The 18263-nt window shown below is 38.1% G+C and overlaps 1 protein-coding gene across 4 annotated transcripts in view; it reads right to left on the bottom strand.

Moving 5' to 3' along the window:
* Window positions 1-13338: 13338 nt before the first annotated feature.
* GLIS3 (GLIS family zinc finger 3) overlaps window positions 13339-18263 on the bottom strand; it is a 195460-nt gene continuing 190535 nt past the window's right edge. For all 4 annotated transcript variants that reach the window (XM_070742593.1, XM_070742595.1, XM_070742594.1 and 1 more), the window contains one exon: window positions 13339-17354. In XM_070742593.1, coding sequence (XP_070598694.1) covers window positions 17230-17354 — 125 coding nt within the window. In that variant the 3' untranslated portion in view covers window positions 13339-17229. The remainder of the gene's footprint in view (window positions 17355-18263) is intronic.

The raw sequence follows: 18263 nt of genomic DNA, 5'->3' as shown, positions 1-18263 counted from the left end.
ATGCGGTCCTTCACATTTAAGATTGTTCATATTTTTCCCCATTATGAGCCTGCTTTTCTTTTATTGGAGTGATTCAACATGGGTTCAATTTTATGTCTCCTCTCTTTCCATGGTTTCAAATATCTTCTAGAATTAATGGGCTATTACTCAACAATTCCAGTCCGAGAGTCTGCGTTTTCTCGTGGCAAAGTATGAAACATTGTTATCAGCCTGGACATTCATAAGCGGAAACTCAACAGTTCTCTGTACCTTACCTATTTATTATATTAATTTTCATAGCCCTTAGTCATTCTTTAGGCCTGATCTTGCAGGATAACCTTCAAAGGTTTCAATGAGTCTAATCCAAAGAAGCTTTGCAGTGCTGCTCTAGTTAGAGAAAGAATTAACAAGCCAAATGCCCTACCTTGTATGTCATTAATAATACTGGGACTTTGGGGCATTTTTGATAAAATCAGATGGGGGGGGACCCCAATCCCTATCCAGTTTTTCCCTGAACGTCATCACTCTACTAAACAAATAATTCCCTCAACACTGTTAAACCTTTTAATAAGTCTGCACTTCTATTTCTACTTGTTTTTTCTCATCATTCTATCATCCTTTTCCTCCCACTTAGGATTGTATGACTGTAACTTGTTGCTTATATACTAAGAGTTTTATTAATATTGATTGTTTCTTCATTGCTTATTTGACCCCTGTGACAATCATTAAGTGTTGTACCACATGATTCTTGACAGATCTATATTTTCTTTTATGTACACTGAGAGCATCTGCACCAAGACAGGCCTGTTTTGCTCCCGATGGAATCTGCCGACGAAGCCTCCTCTGACCAAGGAAGCGTGAGTGACAGGGAAGAGGGGAGTTTGCAGACAGCCCAGGAGATCAATCATCTGTATCATCCCTGGATTCTGAACAAGAATTAATGCATACATAGAGTGATGCACAGGAGACAACAACTGAAGGATTATTACAAGAGAAAATGAGGCCACCTATGGTTGGGTGGGGTTGCTGTAATTAGTGCTACAGATAAAAGTGCAGCTTGGTGTTTTAGCCACATGGCAGTTTATCTGATTCATTGTTTCATCAAGATTGTGGTTTTTGTGCTGTTCAAGATTGTGTGTGGACTCTCTGGACTTTAGAATTGGACTCAATTTCCCAGTTATTGGGTGAGCAATGGGAATGCATTTAACATGTGCCTTGTGTGTACCAGAAAATCCCTTTGACATTTGAAAAGGGAGCTGTTTCTGTTTTTCTGTTTATAAAAACGTTTTGGTTTTCCTTTTATTGTGTGGTGTGTGTCTTCCTGGACTAATTACTCTGTAATTACAGGCGGTTGAAACATGCCGGCAGAACAGTTTTCAGGTGTTTTTGGAGCTCCTTTGGCATTTTCTCCTCAGAAAACAGAGTCTTCAATACTGGTACCCTAACCAGGGTTCTCCAACCTTGGCAATGTTTAATCCTGGTGGACTTCAACTCCCAGAAATTTGGGGACTCCTGCCCTAAACAACAGAGGAAAATTGTTGGGGGGGGGCTCAATTGTGCCATTAATAAAACATACCAAAAAAGTAGAAATGGCAGGATGTATTTGAAAAGTTCATCACATTTTGCTTATTTTCTTCTTCCTGTGGAATAAGAGGAAGGCTAAAACCCTCATTTCTTTTTTTGTGGATTAGAGAAACAAGCTCCCGGGTAACCATTGTTCTATTGTAATCTTCTGGCATCCCCTGGAAATTCTTTGGGAGTGACAGAAATTTTTCTCTTGGTATATTGTGCTATAGAATAAATCATGCGCCTAAAAGACTCACAGCTTCTTTAAGCTGTTTTTTATTATTTTTATTCCCCACACCATTTTCTTTTCTTCCTTTTCTAAAAAGTAGAAGTTGGGTATTTTAAAACAACGGCAATATTAATCTTCCGATTTGTCTTTTCTCCAACTTTTCTTTTCACCCTGTTGAAGGTAAATCTCAAGAGCCCTGTGGTAGAAAATGAGTGTCAGGCTGTGCAAATAGTGGAGGAACAAAATCAGCTTTTAAAAGAGTTGGCAGAACCTACTTTTTCCCAAGAACGTTAACAATGAAGGGAGATTTTAATAAACTTTGATATCTCTGCTGAAACCCTTGTGTATCTCAGTTGTTTTCTTTCACAGGGATGCCGGCAGATGCTGAATCCACTTTGCAAGGCTTGAGATCAGAATAAGGAATCCAAGTTCAGTTACAGGATTAGAAGTGTGGACTTCATGGTTCAATCATGAGATGGGTGCCATCCAGTGAAGGGCTGCAAAAAATTTTCCTACCACACTGTGACCTTGGCTTATTTTGTGGGTGTGGCTTGCTGGCCATGTGACCAGGTGGGAGTGGCTTGATGATCATGTGACGGTTTTTTTTATTCTTTAAAAAAATATTTTTATTGTTTTTCAAAAGACAGACATTGCATACACAACAAATAACATAAAAAGGAGCTACATTCACTCTGCTCAAAATAGAAGTCTTCATTGTACAAAAGAAAAAACATATTATTGTTTAGATCAATTCAGAGAATTATAGAAATACCTATTACAATTCGCTATTTGAAAACAAATCTAATGATATATTGAACTATATATATTTTCTAAAAAACAAAAACAAAAAACCTGAATATAAGTTAAATCAAATCAAAGAAATACGTTCTGTTATGAAACATCACTACCTAACTTATTTTTTCTAGTATATTTAACTTTTTGAGTTCATATTTCAACATCCTTATACATTTTTTAAATCCCACCAGATATATACCCTCTGCCAAATATTATAGAATTCAGATTCTTCTTGGTTATTTAACCGCCTCGTCATCATGTCAAGCTCTGCACATTCTATAATTTTCCTAAGTACTTCCTCTTCTTTCGGGGTCTCCATTTCTTTCCATCTTTGTGCAAAAACTATCCTAGCAGCTACTAATATATAAATCATTAAGTAATATATTTCTTTTTTATATTTATTATTTGAGATAACTAATAAAAAAAATTCCGGAGTTTTCTTAATTTCTTGCTGTGTTATTTCTCTTAACCATCTTTCTACCATGTTCCAGTAGCTCTTTACTTTTGAGCAAGTCCACCATGTATGATAATAAGTGCCTATTTCTGTTTTACATTTCCAACAATTAGGTGATTTACTTGGAAACATTTTTGAAATTCTATTAGGTGGTAAATGCCATCTGTAAAACATCTTAATTTGGTTTTCTTTGAAAGAAACTGACTTAGTTATTTTCCAATTATATGTCCACGCCTTTTCCCATGTATTTAAATCTATTTCTTTGCCTAAGTTTCTACACCAACTAATCATATTATCTTTTAATATCCAACCTACTGTTTTGCAATTAAATATTTATATAATTTCCCGATCAATTTTTCTTGATTTGTGATTAATAATTTGCCTAAAATGTTGTTATCTTTTCTAAATATATATATGTTCTTACGTCTTTATGGAATCTGGACTTAATCTGTGCATATTGCCACCAATCTATTACTACACCTGTATTCAATAATTCCTGTCTCATTTTCAGATTCCACTGATTATCTAATATATCCCTGTATTTCCATATTTTACCTTCTTGCAATAAATTAGGGGGACATATAGCTTCAATTGGGGATATCCATTCTGGCATAATTAAAAAGTGGTCTTTTTTTATATCAGTGATGGGGTGACTTAAAGGTCATGTGACTGCCTTAAAGGTGGTCAATTTGACATCACTCACGTCAAGGGTTTAGATTAGGGTTAATCCTCTCCTCGCCTCAAAGAGATACAATTTCGCTCTCTATTCACTGTTAATGAACATCCAAAATATACTATTTAATTCTATCTATATGTGCCACATGTGTACATACATATTACATACAGGCACACAAAAATGTACATTATCTACTATATAAACTGTATGTGTATGTACATACACACATGTATGCACAGCTCTTCTAAAATTATAGACATTCAACCGCATTTACTGCGATAGGAAAAACATACCCAGAGCCCAGAAGGGAAGAAAAGAAAAAAAATTCAGAATTTTTCTACCCATACACAACAACCTTCCTTGTGTAAATAATCCTTGTTTTAGTTTTGAGTCAGTGCAACCACTGTTACAGTGTATTTGTTTTGATGTTGCTTCCAGGAAGGTCATAGATGGCCTCAGGGTAAGGGCAGCCTCCCACACAATGCCTGATTCAGATACTATGATGAAATTGGAAATAATCTCGGAGGGCAGGTCTTTTGATATTTACTCATTGCTGAAGTAAAATGTGGAGATGTTTCATCCTTTTGTTCATCTTCGGTTCTTCCTCTAACTGAATCCAAACATTTGAGAGTTAGCCACAAAGAAGTTGCATACAACTAAACATATCTTGTCCTTAGAGATACCAGGGATTATTTTAAAAATGGACAACCCCTTCCCATCTCCATCCCATTACATCTGATTGTGCTCTTTAGTCCAGCTTCCCTTGCACATAAACATACCTGATCAATCCAATTTAGTCTGAATTGGCTTTCTTCAAAGTATTTCCCAAATTCCTTCTGGCCAGTGGTGGGATTCAGCCGGTTCTTGCTGGTTTAGACAAACCAGTAGTTAAATTGCTGGCTGAAGTCCCCATGAGCTCCATTTTGGCTCCCAGATAAGTGCAGGGAGGTCTCATAGTCCCAAAATTGGGCCCGGAGCATAAAGGAGTGCATGGGAGCACCACCCCACAGTACATTTTTGCTTCCCAGAAGGCTTCAGGGAAGCCTCCTAGGTGTAAAATGGGGTATGGGGGGGGTGCAGTGCCCCCTTGTGGGCCATTTTTGCTCCCAGGGTGGTACAGGAGGCTAAGTGATGCCTGACACCCTCCTGTCCACACCCACCCAGTCACATGACCACTAAACCACGCCCACTGAACCAGTAGTAAAAACAATGAACCCCACCACTGCTTCCCAAGCCAATCTCTCAAACTAAAATGTCGTTCTTGCTAAAGAGAGGCTTCCAAACCTGCTTCACTCCATCTCTGGGTGCATAAATCAAAGCCAAATCTCTGGCACATTCAGAGAGATTGTTTTATGTGCATTCAGACCTTGAAGAATTTCCCCTCTAGAGTTTAGGAAGAATGAGGGCTGGGTATGAGCATCCTCATTCACACATCTAAATTTACAATTGTTCTATTCATTCCCATGGAAAAACATCTCAGGAATAATGTCACTTCTGTAAGAAGAGGATGATGCCAGTGGGGTTAATGATTAGCTACTCGCCTGGAAATGCTGCCAAACCTGTTACTTGCAAATAGCGCAATAAAAGTCTTTTCTTTTCTGGTGACATTAGGGGCCTTTAACAAGTCAAGTCAGGAAGCAAGGCTGTTAATAATGAAAGAGAGACACGAGACACAAGTCTTCATTTTCAGTGAGAAATCATAATTAAGAGTTGCCATTCTAGCTTTCTGTGCAATGATAGAGCAACTTCACAAAGAGTGACAGAAAAGCTTTATTTGTCCACTGTTCCAGTGAGGAGGCTGGGGTGGGAGTGGAGATGGTGGGCTCAGATAAATCTAAACTTCAACCCAACAGAAGTCATCCATGCAGACAGGCCCAAATTATCTCTCTTGAAGGATAGTCAAGTGCAATTTGAATCCTTAAACAGAAATCTAATATTAGGCTTTTGCTTGCTTTTCTTCGCTTGGTTCCACTTCAGTCTTCAGGAGCACAGCAAAGTCAGAGAGCTGCTTACGTGCAAAGCAAAAAAAAATTCATTTCAGTTTCCTTATGTAGGTAATTAAGCAATGCCCATAACTTCTATAACCCTTCCTGGGCTTCCTATTTATTCAAATGGGCTATTTCATTGTGCCAGGAATCTATCTTCTAGTTCTAGAAGCTCATATTTGTAACATGAAAAGGAAACGGAGCTAGCCATTCCAGGGGAACGAGGGATTGCTGCTTAATAACGATCCCTTGTTCTGGCTCCGCCAGCTCAACCCTGGGCACTGGTGATGAGTGTAATTCTGGCCCTGGGCTCAGGCTGCTGCTACTCAATGCCAGGTCGGTGGTAAATAAAACCCACCTCTGTCGTCAGGCATGGGGGAATTGAGATATCCCCTCCCCCCAGGTCTATATAATTTATACATGGTATGTTTGTGTGTATGTTTTGCTTTTTAATAAGGGGTTTTTAGTTACTTAAATATTAGATTTGTCATACATTGTTTTACTAATGTTGTGAGCTGCCCCGAGTCTGCGGATAGGGGCGGCATACAAATCTAATAAATGAATGAATGAATGAACGAACAAACAAACAAACAAACCAAAGAACAAAGCAAGCAAGCAAGCAAGCAAGCAAGCAAGCAAGCAAGCAAGCAAGCAAGCAAGCAAGCAAGCAAGCAAGCAAGCAAGCAAGCAAGCAAGCAAGCAAGCAAGCAAGCAAGCATTGCAAAGACACGTTGAAAGCCTCCTTCAAGTCCCTCGATATTGACACCACCTCCTGGGAAACTCTGGCACAAGATCGACCAACATGGTGCGTGCTGAACCACCAAGGCTGCCAGAAGAGGCCAGAAGAACATTCATAGCAGAAGAGAAGCGAGCACTCCGTAAAGCCAGAGCTGCAAATACTGCAACGGTGGTGCCCATACGTGTCTGCCTAACATGTGGCAGAACATTTTGTGCCTGTGTATGCCTTACCAGCCACCTATGGACACATCGTGTACAGCCCACAACCCATTAATTCTGGCCCTGGGCTCAGGTTGCTGCTACTCAATGCCAGGTCGGTGGTAAATAAAGCTCTCCTCATCCGGGATCTGATCCTGGATGAGGAGGCCGACCTGGCATGTGTAACTGAAACCTGGCTGGGTCCGGAGGGAGGAGTTCCTCTCTCTGAAATTTGCCCAGCCAGGTTTCAGATATGGCATCAGTCTTGACCCCAGGGAAGGGGGGGAGGAGTGGGTATTATAGTCAGGGAGAGCCTTTGCCTGCGTAGACTCATTGCTTCAGAGATTGCGGGTTGCGAGTCCCCCCCCCCAGTTGAAGTTGGACTTAGGGGTTCAGGTGGGCTTGTTTCTCACGTACCTGCCTCCCAGCTGCGTGTCACAAGCCCTGCATGTGCTACTCGAGGAGGTAGCCGGGTTGGCGGTGGGGTTCCCCAGACTTATTGTCTTGGGGGACTTTAACCTGCCGTCACTCGGTGAAACCTCTGGACTGGCACAGGAGTTCACCATGACAGTCATGGACCTGACCCAAGTAGTACAGGGTCCGACTCACGAGGGGGGGCACGCACCTGACATAGTATTCCTCTCTGAGCAACTGAGTAATGGTCTGAGACTAAGGGGCTTAGAAGTGTTGCCTTTGTCATAGTCGGACCATTTTCTACTGCAGCTTGACTTCCTGGCTCCAATCCTTTCCCGCAAGGAGGTGGAACCAATTAGGTGGTTCCGCCCCAGATGCCTGATGGATCCAAACCTCAAAGTCTACCGAGTAGTAGTTCTAACTACCCTGCCAGTGAGACTCGGGCTCTATACAGAAGACATACTAGGCCAGTGATGGTGAACCTATGGCACAGGTGCCACAAGTGGCACGCAGAGCCATATCTGCTGCCATGGGAGCCATTGCCTTAGCTCAGCTCCAACGTGCATGTGTGTGCCAGCCAGCTGATTTTTGGCTCACACAGAGGCTCTGGGATGGTGTTTTTGGCTTCTAGAGAGCCTTCAGGGGGATGGGGATGTTGTACATACTCCTGATCAGTTGGAGGATAATGAAGATATTGAGGACTCAGATTCAGATAGTGTTTATGAATTTTATGAAGACTCGGGGCAGCTCACAACATAATAGTAATACAATACATTACAAATCTAATAGTAAAAGTTAAATCAGTTTAAAAACATTAATACATATTAAAATCCCCAACTATACAATCATACACATCAACCTAATCCATCATACAGTGAAGCCGAAAACATAATAAAAAAGGGGGGAGAAGGTGGTAATTATCCCCACGCCTGGCGACAAAGATGGGTCTTCAGCATTTTACGGAAGGCGAGGAGGGGTGGGGGCTATTCAAATCACTGGAAGGAGTTGATTCCAGAGGGCTGGGGCCGCCACAGAGAAGGCTCTTGCCCTGAGTCCTGCCAACCGACATTGTTTGGTCGATGGGAACCCGGAGAAGGCCAACTCTGTGGGACCTAACCGGTCGTTGGAATTTGTGCGGCAGAAGGCGGTCTCGGAGATATTCTGGTCCGATGCCATGTAGGGCTTTAAAGGTCATAACCAACACTTTGAATTGTGACCGGAAACTGATCGGCAACCAATGCATTCGCTGGCTGGGGAATTCTGGGAGTTGAAGTCCAAATATCTTCAAGTTGCCAAGGTTGGGAAATACAGTCCTACAGATCAATAGTAATTATGTTACTTATGTTATCTTTGGCTTCTGAAGCAACACAATAGGACATTTCTTGGACTTTGTCCAGATTGGGCAGAGCAACCATGTTGGGGAATTCGTACTTTGCTTCATCCCTAATACACTCCCCCAACATTATTTTAGAATTTTCATATCTTTTTCCTGATGGGTAAATCCCTGTTCAAGGGAGAGGAAAGAGTTAAATAATATTAGGAGCAGACAAGTAACTGATGAACGCATTTGCCTGAATAATACATTATTTCATATTTGCAGCCTTTGCTTAGAAATTAGCTTCCCCAACCTTCCTCAGCATGGCATGGTTAATACTCTACATCACACTAAGCACAATACAAAGGCCCACAAAAGAATGTGGCCTCTTGAGGAGGCATGTTATTGCATCATTCTTTTCCCATGTATTTTACTCCCCCCTCTCCCCCTTCCTTCCCTGCCTTAGGTCCTGTTCCTAGTTTATTTGAGTCATGGTTCAGTAGGGCATGCCTGAAACGCCTGCTTACAATCGTGGATAATAAAAATGGGAAGCCACCAATAGGTTCGGGTGCAGTCATGCATTGTCTGGCATCTACACGACAAACATTTATAGAGAGGGAATTGTTGGGGCTGAGGAGGTACAGAATGGGTCCAACCAGCATGTGGAATGAACGTTGGCAGTGTTTGCTGCCTTTTACGTCATCTCTTTCTAAAAAGGAAGAGATCAAAGTCATTTTCAAAAGTGGCGTTCAACTTGGGTCTAAGAGCAGAGTTTTCCAAAGTGGTCACTCCTGATCCCAACATTGGCCCAAAGGATCCATGGAATTATCTAATGGCTCAATGCTATGGGTTGCTGATGTTTAAATTAGATTTGGCATTTATATGTAACACTGAGAGCTTATGCACCAGAAACATATTCCTTGCTCGTCTAATTCCATTTGGCCAATAAAGAATTCTATTCCATTCTGTTCTATCAACCTATTGAGTTCTTAATAATAATAATAATAATAATAATAATAATAATAATAATAATAACAACAACAAAACAAGAATAATAACTGTTAGCAAAAATATTATTATTATTAATAATTATTATTTTTAATTATTAATGATAATTTATTATTATTATTATTATTATTATTATTAAAAACAATAACAGCAATAAATAATAATAATAATAATAATAATAATAATAATAATAATAATAATAATAATTTATTAGATTTGTATTCTGTCCCTCTCCGGGAACTTGGAGCAGCTCACAACAATTACAATATAACAAATCAAATAATAAAAAGATATCTAAAAACCCTTCATTAAAACCATACAACATAATCATACCATACATAAACTGTGTGGGCCCAGGGGTGTCTCAATTACCCCATACCTGGCAACATAGGTGGGTCTTCAGTAACTTATGAAAGGCAAGGAGGGTGGGGGCAGTTCTAAGCTCTGGAGGGAGTTGATTCCAGAAGGCCGGGGCCGCCACAGAGAAGGCTCTTCCCCTTTTTTGTGAACTCCTGTACTTTTTGGTGCCTGCAGTACTTTTTGGTGGCCTGTGGTACTTTTCAGTGGCCTGCCGCAGCGGCTGTATGGAGGCCTCCGCAAACTCCAGTCAGCTTGCCTTCTGGACTCTGGACCAGCCGCCATAGAAGGTAAACAGCCCAAACAAAGAGAAGGTAGTGGGGGAGGAAGTGGGGCTAGGACCACTAAAGAAGGGGAAACAGAAGTAACCGGCAAAGGGAGGGTGGGGATAGATAAGTGGAAATTCCCAAAAAATTCCTACCTTTTCCTGTGGGCATGACTAGTTGGGGATCATGTGACTGAGTGGGCCTGGGCATGAGTGATGTCAAGTTGGCCATGCCCCCTCAGCCACATGTCCTCCCCCCGATCACACCCACCAAACTGGTAGCAAAAAAATTGATACCCACCCACTGAGCTGGAGCATCACTTGAACACTATTGGCATTGACAAAAACATCACCAGTCCATCGGAAAAGGCAACTTCATTTGGAACAGCTTACATCCTCTGATAATACCTTTAATTTTATTAAATAATAACATCTGCCTGTCCCAGATCCTTGGAAGGAATGTGGTCAGAAAATGCCAAACCCAGTTAAGCAAGTAATTGATTGTATGATCAATCATTACCATCATTACCACCTTCATGATTGGAGGTTAATACTGACCACTTTGGAGAGACCTGTTTTAGACCCAGTTGAAAACCACTTTTTAAAAATGACTTTAACAAACATTTTATTTTTTATTATTATTATTGTTGTTATTATTATTATTATTATTATTATTATTATTATTATTATTATTATTATTATTATTTATTAGATTTGTATGCCGCCCCTCTCCGCAGACTCAGGGCGGCTCACAACAGTGATAAAAACAATACATGGTAACAAAACTAATAAATTAAAATCTAAAATAACAATTTAACATTAAAAAGTCTAAAAAGAAAAACCTCCAATATATAAAATACATACACACAGTCATATCATGCACAAAACTACATAGGCAAGGGGGGGATGTCTCAGTTCCCCCAAGCCTGACGACAGAGGTGGGTTTTAAGGAGTTTACGAAAGGCAAGGAGGGTGGAGGCAGTCCTAATCTCTGGGGGGAGTTGGTTCCAGAGGGTCGGAGCCGCCACAGAGAAGGCTCTTCCCCTGGGTCCCGCCAGACGACATTGTTTAGTTGACGGGACCCGGAGAAGACCAACTCTGTGGGACCTAACCGGCCGCTGGGATTCGTGCAGCAGAAGGCGGTCTCGCAGATATCCTGGTCCGGTGCCATGAAGGGCTTTATAGGTCATAAACAACACTTTGAATTTTACTGCTCTAGGAATGGTAAAAGGGACAATAGAGTGCTCTTGATTTTTTTTTTAAAAAAAGCATTATTATCTCAATTTTTGAATCTACCAGCATAAATTCTTCTATAAAGTCACATAATAACATTGCCTGATTCACGTGCTTCTATTTTCTATGTAATATTGTGTATCTTATTTTCATTGTTTTGATGTGACCATTCAGATGAAAATTCATGGTCTATATTTGGATCATTGCATGAAGAAATATTAAATATATGGTAATATTGTAGCATCTTCCCTCTCATTTACAAGTCACCCACATATACACGTATCGTTTAATTGAAATAATGTATGACTTGCTGTTTTCTAGTTATTTCAAAGGTATATTGTCAACATAATAAGAACATAAAAACTGCTTTGTCACAATTCACTAAACTAGTCCATTCCTTTTGTAAATCATTAATGATGCTGACGATCTGGGAAATTTACTTTGGCTGTAAATCTATAAATGGCATAAAAAAAGATGTGGTAGAATGATTTCTATATATGACTTTCAAATACGAATGTTCTGATAGAATCAAAGAAGAGATAAGTTAAGAATTGTGAAAAGGGCTTGACTATGTAAAAGCTGAAAAGAATAAACATTCCTATTCCTGCAAAAATCAGTTGGGAAATTTGACATTAGCTTTATTTAGAACTTCCTTCGTTGTCATCTTCTTTTTAGGATAGTTGTTTTATCAAATATTATTTTTAATCACTTTTTAATCTTATAGGACTGTGGATATGATCAAACCGTATTTATTTTGATACAGTTGTTGATTTCTGACATTTACAGTTTTACTTTATGTGAGATAAGCAATTTTCAAATATGATAAATATATGATAAATTTGTCGATGCTGTAAATGAATTTATAAATGTAATAAATAATTAAATAATGGCTTGGTCACTCCACCATCATGATATATTCTTTGCATTCAGACATGTTTTATTTCTCTAGGTATAGTGGTTTATTAGTTAACATATGATGAGAACATGATAGAAGAGAAGTAAACATATATACACAGTCTATGTAATTCTAAGCAAAACCTCCATGGGAGAATGGCAGTGGCATCATAACTGGATGTCCAATTCAACAACCCAAGTTCTTATATACGCCTCTGGTGTTCTTTCATGCAGAACCTCTAGAGAACCAGAGAACACATGTCATGGACAATCTTCCACCATATGTTTAAGAGTTTGCATATCAGCACCACAATCACAAGGGGAATCTTTCCATCCCCACTGATACAGGGTGGAGGCACTTCTTCCAGTATCACACCTAATTCGGTTCAATTTAGTCCAGAAAAAGTGAAGATCAAAACCAGACAGTTTGGTAGAAGGATCACTAATAAATGGGTCTCCACCCTTGGCAACTTTAAGAGTTGTGGAGTTCAACTCCCAGAATTCCTCAGCCAGCAAAGCTATAGATCTATTCACGCAGAGACCTCCTCCTGCTCAGCCATTCAGGTCTCCTGTCAGTTCTGTGCACCCTGGCATCGAGTTCTTCCTCTTCTCCTGGGCTCATGGCACCAGGCCCTGGTGGGCTTTCAGCCTCTGACCTCCTCACTATCAGACTTGGGTCCCAAGTACACTGGCCTAGGATACCAACCCACACCCGTCTCTTGATCCTCAGAATCCATGATCAGCCGTACAGGAAGTGAAGGGGCCCCAACAGTTAGATCAGTGGTTCTCAACCTTTCTAAGGTTGTGACCCCTTATGACAATTCCTCATGTTGTGGTGACCCCAAACCATAAGTCTAGCACCAATTCTCTCAACAGAGCTTTGAGCTGATTGGCAGGAAGGTCAGCGAGATGCACCCACTGTAAACGCCTGATTGGTCGGATTGTAAAAATATGTTCCAAGATGCCAGAATAGAAGCTTTAGTTCATAATGTCAGGAGAAATTTGTCTTTTCCCAGGGTCTCAGGCGACCCCCGTGAAATGGTCATTCGACCCCCAAAGGGGTCCCGACCCCCAGGTTGAGAACCACTGAGTTAGATGATGAAAATTTTTTTTTTGTAGACCTACATTATAAAAATGAGCTAAGCCACGATCAATCCCTGTAATGAAATATGATGGTCGAGTAAACTTCATTTTTAAACCAGATCTTGAAATAAAATTTTGGAGTCTGATTAGTGTGTTACACATTTTCAGTTTTATTTTATTGTGTTTATGATGTGCACAAACCCTTCATTTCACCTTTCATATTAAAAAAAAAGACTTCATGAAACAAGGCAAAAAATAACTTACCATTATATGAAAATTAATTGTAACCAATCAGAAAACATATATATTAATAGAAAAAGTCACACTAATTTTTTTAGGGAATGTGATATAAAATGAATAGATGCCAACTATAGCAAAATCAGCCAGATGTACAACATAGTATAAGAAATTCAACTCTCTATAAAGTAGTGTATAAAAATATGTACAAAAATTCTTAGATAGAAAAGACAGTCGCATATACCTTCTTCTCTTCCCAAAGTGCTTTGCATGAACAACATTATACAAGACACTCTACTTTGTGTTCAAAAACCTGTTAACTTTAAAATTCATTTCTTTGATTTTATCTGTATTTTTAAAATACACATAAAAAGTGCTGGTTTTACAAATTAAAAAAGCAAGTTGTTATGAAATGGCACACTCAAAACATGAGTAATAAACACAATTATATATTTTTTTTTAAGGTTTTGTAATAATAGCATTGAACAGTACTAAAAAGTGACATTTATATTAACTCCAGTGTATAGTTTTCCCTAACGTGGATATAAATGCTTTTGAAGAACAGACAGGAGGTCCCATCCCTGATTTATCCCAGACAGCCTGGAAAAGAAAGTTTGCTTATTTTCAAGCTTCCAAAGAATCATGAATTTCTTGCAAGAGATTAGAACAGTGGTCCTCAACCTTTTTGACCATCGGAACTGTGTGGAAAATAAATTTTCCATGGACAGGATGGGGGGGGGGGAAGAGGTGGGCTGGAGGATGGGTTTGTGCACTATCTAGTGGAAAGGATGTAATAATTACAATTCAATCCTACAGTGGTTTTCTTCACATTGTTCAGTTCTAAATGGCTGTACAGAAAGCAGGTACCTCGCTGTTGTGTGTATGGAAATTCTGGTTCCTATACAGCAGGGGTCCCCAAACTTGGCAACTTTAAGACTTGTGGACTTCAATTCCCAGAATTCTGGGAGTTAAAGTCCACAAGTCTTAAAGTTGCCAAGTGTGAAGATCTCTGCTATACAGATTAAAATCCCATGCAATGGAAATTGGTTGGTTGCACAACATAGCAGTCTTTCTGTAAACTACATATAGTTTACATATAGTGTAACTTATTGCTTATATCCTTACGATTTATATTGATTGTTTCCTGATTGCTTATTTGTACTCTATGACAATCATTAAGTATTGTACCTCATGATTCTTGACAAATGTATCTTTCATTTTATGTACACTGAGAGCATACACATAAAAAACAAATTCCTTGTGTGTCCAATCACACTTGGCCAATAAAGAATTCTATTCTATTCTATATATTAATATAATAATGCTTATTAATTGCATCTTCACACAAAAATAGCTTGCATCAAACTCCTTTATACTGGTAAGAATAGACAACTTTCCCAAACTTAAGAGATGCAAAATATTTGTATTATGATCCTGTTTTGTTTGGTACTGTTTACCAAATAAGGAAGAGCCCCAGTTTTGTCATCAGATTTAGTCTTCCTGTGTATTTTGTGATATCGCTAGTGAAATGTGAAGTAGACGTGTTAGTATGATTTTGGGAAGGCATAGAGTGTTCAGGGAAAACGAATCACTCTTTGTAAGCATGGCAGTTTCCATAGCACATTAAATTTTTTACCAGAAGGACATTTGCACTAATTTGTTCTAATGAATCTCAAGAAACTTAGGCAAATTCTTGTAAAACTGGCAAAGCTTCATTTGGGTGACCACAAGTAAGATTTCCTTTAACCTTGAATTCTGAAGTGTGATGTTTGTTCACACATTTCAGAATTCAAGGTTAGAAGAAATTCTATCTGTGGCTGTCCAAAGGAAGCTTTGCTAAGATTCCTGGATGCTTAGAGGTGGGAGGGGATTAACCTGGACACAACCCTGATGCGCTCCTCAATGAAATCAAGTTTGACACCCCTGATCTATCTTATCTATCTGTCATCATCTATTTATTTATGTTCAATACTCATTTTCAAGGATGTACAGGCACTTTCTTATGAAAAATGGCTATGGATAAATGCGATTATGTAAGAATTGGAAGAAGAGAGCCTGAACTCCACTCTCCAAACAGAAGGCTTTGACACTGTTGAACGCATGCTTTTATAACAATGATGCTGCCTCTTCATCACTAGATACAAAATCTTTTTAACTTGCAGAGGAATGCAGTAAAGTGCAATGAAGATCTAGTTCAGCAAGGGAATCGCCACACAGATTTATTTTGCTTGCATTTATACTAGTAATGGTACCTTGCTTTTATACTAGTAATGGATATTTTAAAATGTGGCTACACTGTACCCATAATTTCATAAAGCACCTTAATAAATATAAATATAATTCAATATCAGGATTTTGGAAGCTTGGATGATGGTTTTAGAAACTTTCTACTTATTCTTACTATAGTTTATGTACAATAATTCCTTTGGCTGACATCTTCACAGATTTTTTTTTCTTTAGTGATAACAGGTCATTACCAAAGACAATGCACAGTGAGAAATTTGTCAAATGAGTTGGCCACAGTATGACTAAAACAAGCCACAAGTAAACAATGAACAAAGAAGGCTGCGGGTTTGAATTATATATCTCTGTATCTATGACAAAAACATACCTTGAAAGGCAAATCCACATTTTACTTTCCAAACATATTTATAACCAAACCACAAAAGCCTTTGCAATGGAGTTAATACCTGATGTGCTAACTGTTTTTAGCAAAAAGGGGGCAGAAAGTAGGAAAACACCCCATCAGATTTATATAACTAGCATACAGTATGTGCAATATTAATGTGGGAAAAATAAACTTTTAAAATACATGATGAATAAAGTACAAAATATCTCTCACAGATGTACAAAATTGTTGAATGTAACTATGTGTGACCTCAAAGATCTGAAATAACATGCCAGGCTGAAATGTTTTTGATCAGAACTTCAAATTTGGGAGAAGGTATTTAATTCTCCTCTTCTTCAGTGGAAATGTTCAGTTTCCTCCCAAATTCTGTTGCTATATTTGGTTCTCCACTTGAATGGTACAATTAGGATAGCAGAGAGGAAAGATAAACTCCCTGCTAATTCGGACCACTGCTCTTATCTTTCTCCCATGCATAACAAACATTGTGAAAGTTATGAAAATGACATTATTTGCCAGCATTAATGGAGAATATCAATTCTAAATCTATATATCTACATTTTAAAACGGTCTATGGAGAATTCATCACATTAAAACATAAACATTAAATTATAATGCATAAATCCAGTAGAATAAATTTTCTGCAGGTGAGCATGGCTAAAAAAAAATATCACCAGCACGCCTCTTTAAGCTAACGGTTAATACTGGATGATGAAAAGAAACTCAAATTGTACCATTGTTACCAACATCACATCATCAAAAAAATACATTCCCTTTTCACCCTCCGTCCTGCGAGATTACGTGCTTAGATTTCAAAGCACTGCAAGACAGGTTCTTTATTTTAAACATCTTCTTTTGTGAGAAGTTTATTGTTGTTGACCATTTTTAGAATTCCTCCAAGAGAGTTTTTAAAAATTCCAACATTTCATTGAAAAATATTCTAAGCAGTGCAGTAATCATTCTCTTTTGGAAATGGTTACGCAACAGAAAAGGCCAAATTAAAAGCAATTGCTCACATTTGGCAAATGCCCAACATCTTGCAACACCCTATATTAGTTGCAGCTGTGAAGTTGGGATTTTTCTTTATTTCTTGAGCAAGTAGTTTCAGAGACCAACAGAAGATGATCTAATAGGCTGAATGGTTGAGGTGATATGCAGAGCTGTAGTCTGTACTTCCTTAGCCTTCCATATAAAGTGAAGACAGTTGACTAGGGCAACGATCCACAGCATTTATATGAAGGAAGCTTGTATCTTCCATCCCATTGCGCAATGGATCACCAAAGGCCATTGGAAAATCATAAACTGGAGAAAAATAAAAGATATTTAGACATTAGTCAAACTTAACTTGAAAAACTCAGTGATTTTAGACAGAAAAAAACGGTAGCAAGCAATTTTGGGATTCACTGGGCATATTTGGAGATCTAGTGTGTGTTAGGAGAGAAAGGGATGTTAAGAGAAGAAACATTGTCACAACTGAGAACGCTGAAGGAGGAAAAGTGTTTTGTCATCAATTTGAAACAGGGATAGGACAGGGGATTGAACATTAGAAATATTAAATGACTACTATAAAATTTGGAAGTATTTTAATGATTGGTTTGCAAAAAGAAAAGAAAACTAAAATTACAATACAAATAACAATATACTATTCTAATATATATTTTCTTTTTATTGTTTCATTTTGGAAGTTACAATGGACTTCCTTATTTATATATTTGTAATTTATTTATAGAAATAATTTTTAAGTTACTAATATTAAATATAAACTTAACATAAGGCGGTAAGCAAATAATGAACTTATTGACAAATTCTTAATAAACCAAGATGAATGATTGGACACCGATAACCCAATGCCAGATGAAAGACAAGATTAAACTCAGGGTTTTTTTTCCTTTCTTCTCACAAAGCATGAAATAAATATAAGTTAATATATTGTTATTTAATACTTGTTGTGATTAGATTAGATTTTCTTTTCTTCTTTAGTATTTATTGACTTTATTTTTTATTTTTTTATTATGTTTCTTTTTGATTACATATACTTATGTATTATATTTGTGTATTGTATGAGGTTTCTTTTTTATTGTATGTTATATGTTTTTTAATGAAGAAATTTAATAAAAAAATATTTTAAAAAAAGAAATATTAAATGTAGATACAGAATCAAGGCACTTATTTATTAATATGTAGAATTTATCATGTATATTTTTTCTATTG

The sequence above is a fragment of the Erythrolamprus reginae genome, chromosome 2 (genome assembly GCF_031021105.1).
Source record: "Erythrolamprus reginae isolate rEryReg1 chromosome 2, rEryReg1.hap1, whole genome shotgun sequence".
Taxonomy (NCBI): domain Eukaryota; kingdom Metazoa; phylum Chordata; class Lepidosauria; order Squamata; family Dipsadidae; genus Erythrolamprus; species Erythrolamprus reginae.
Note: the sequence above shows the minus strand (reverse complement) of the source record. Positions and strands in the feature narration are given on the sequence as shown.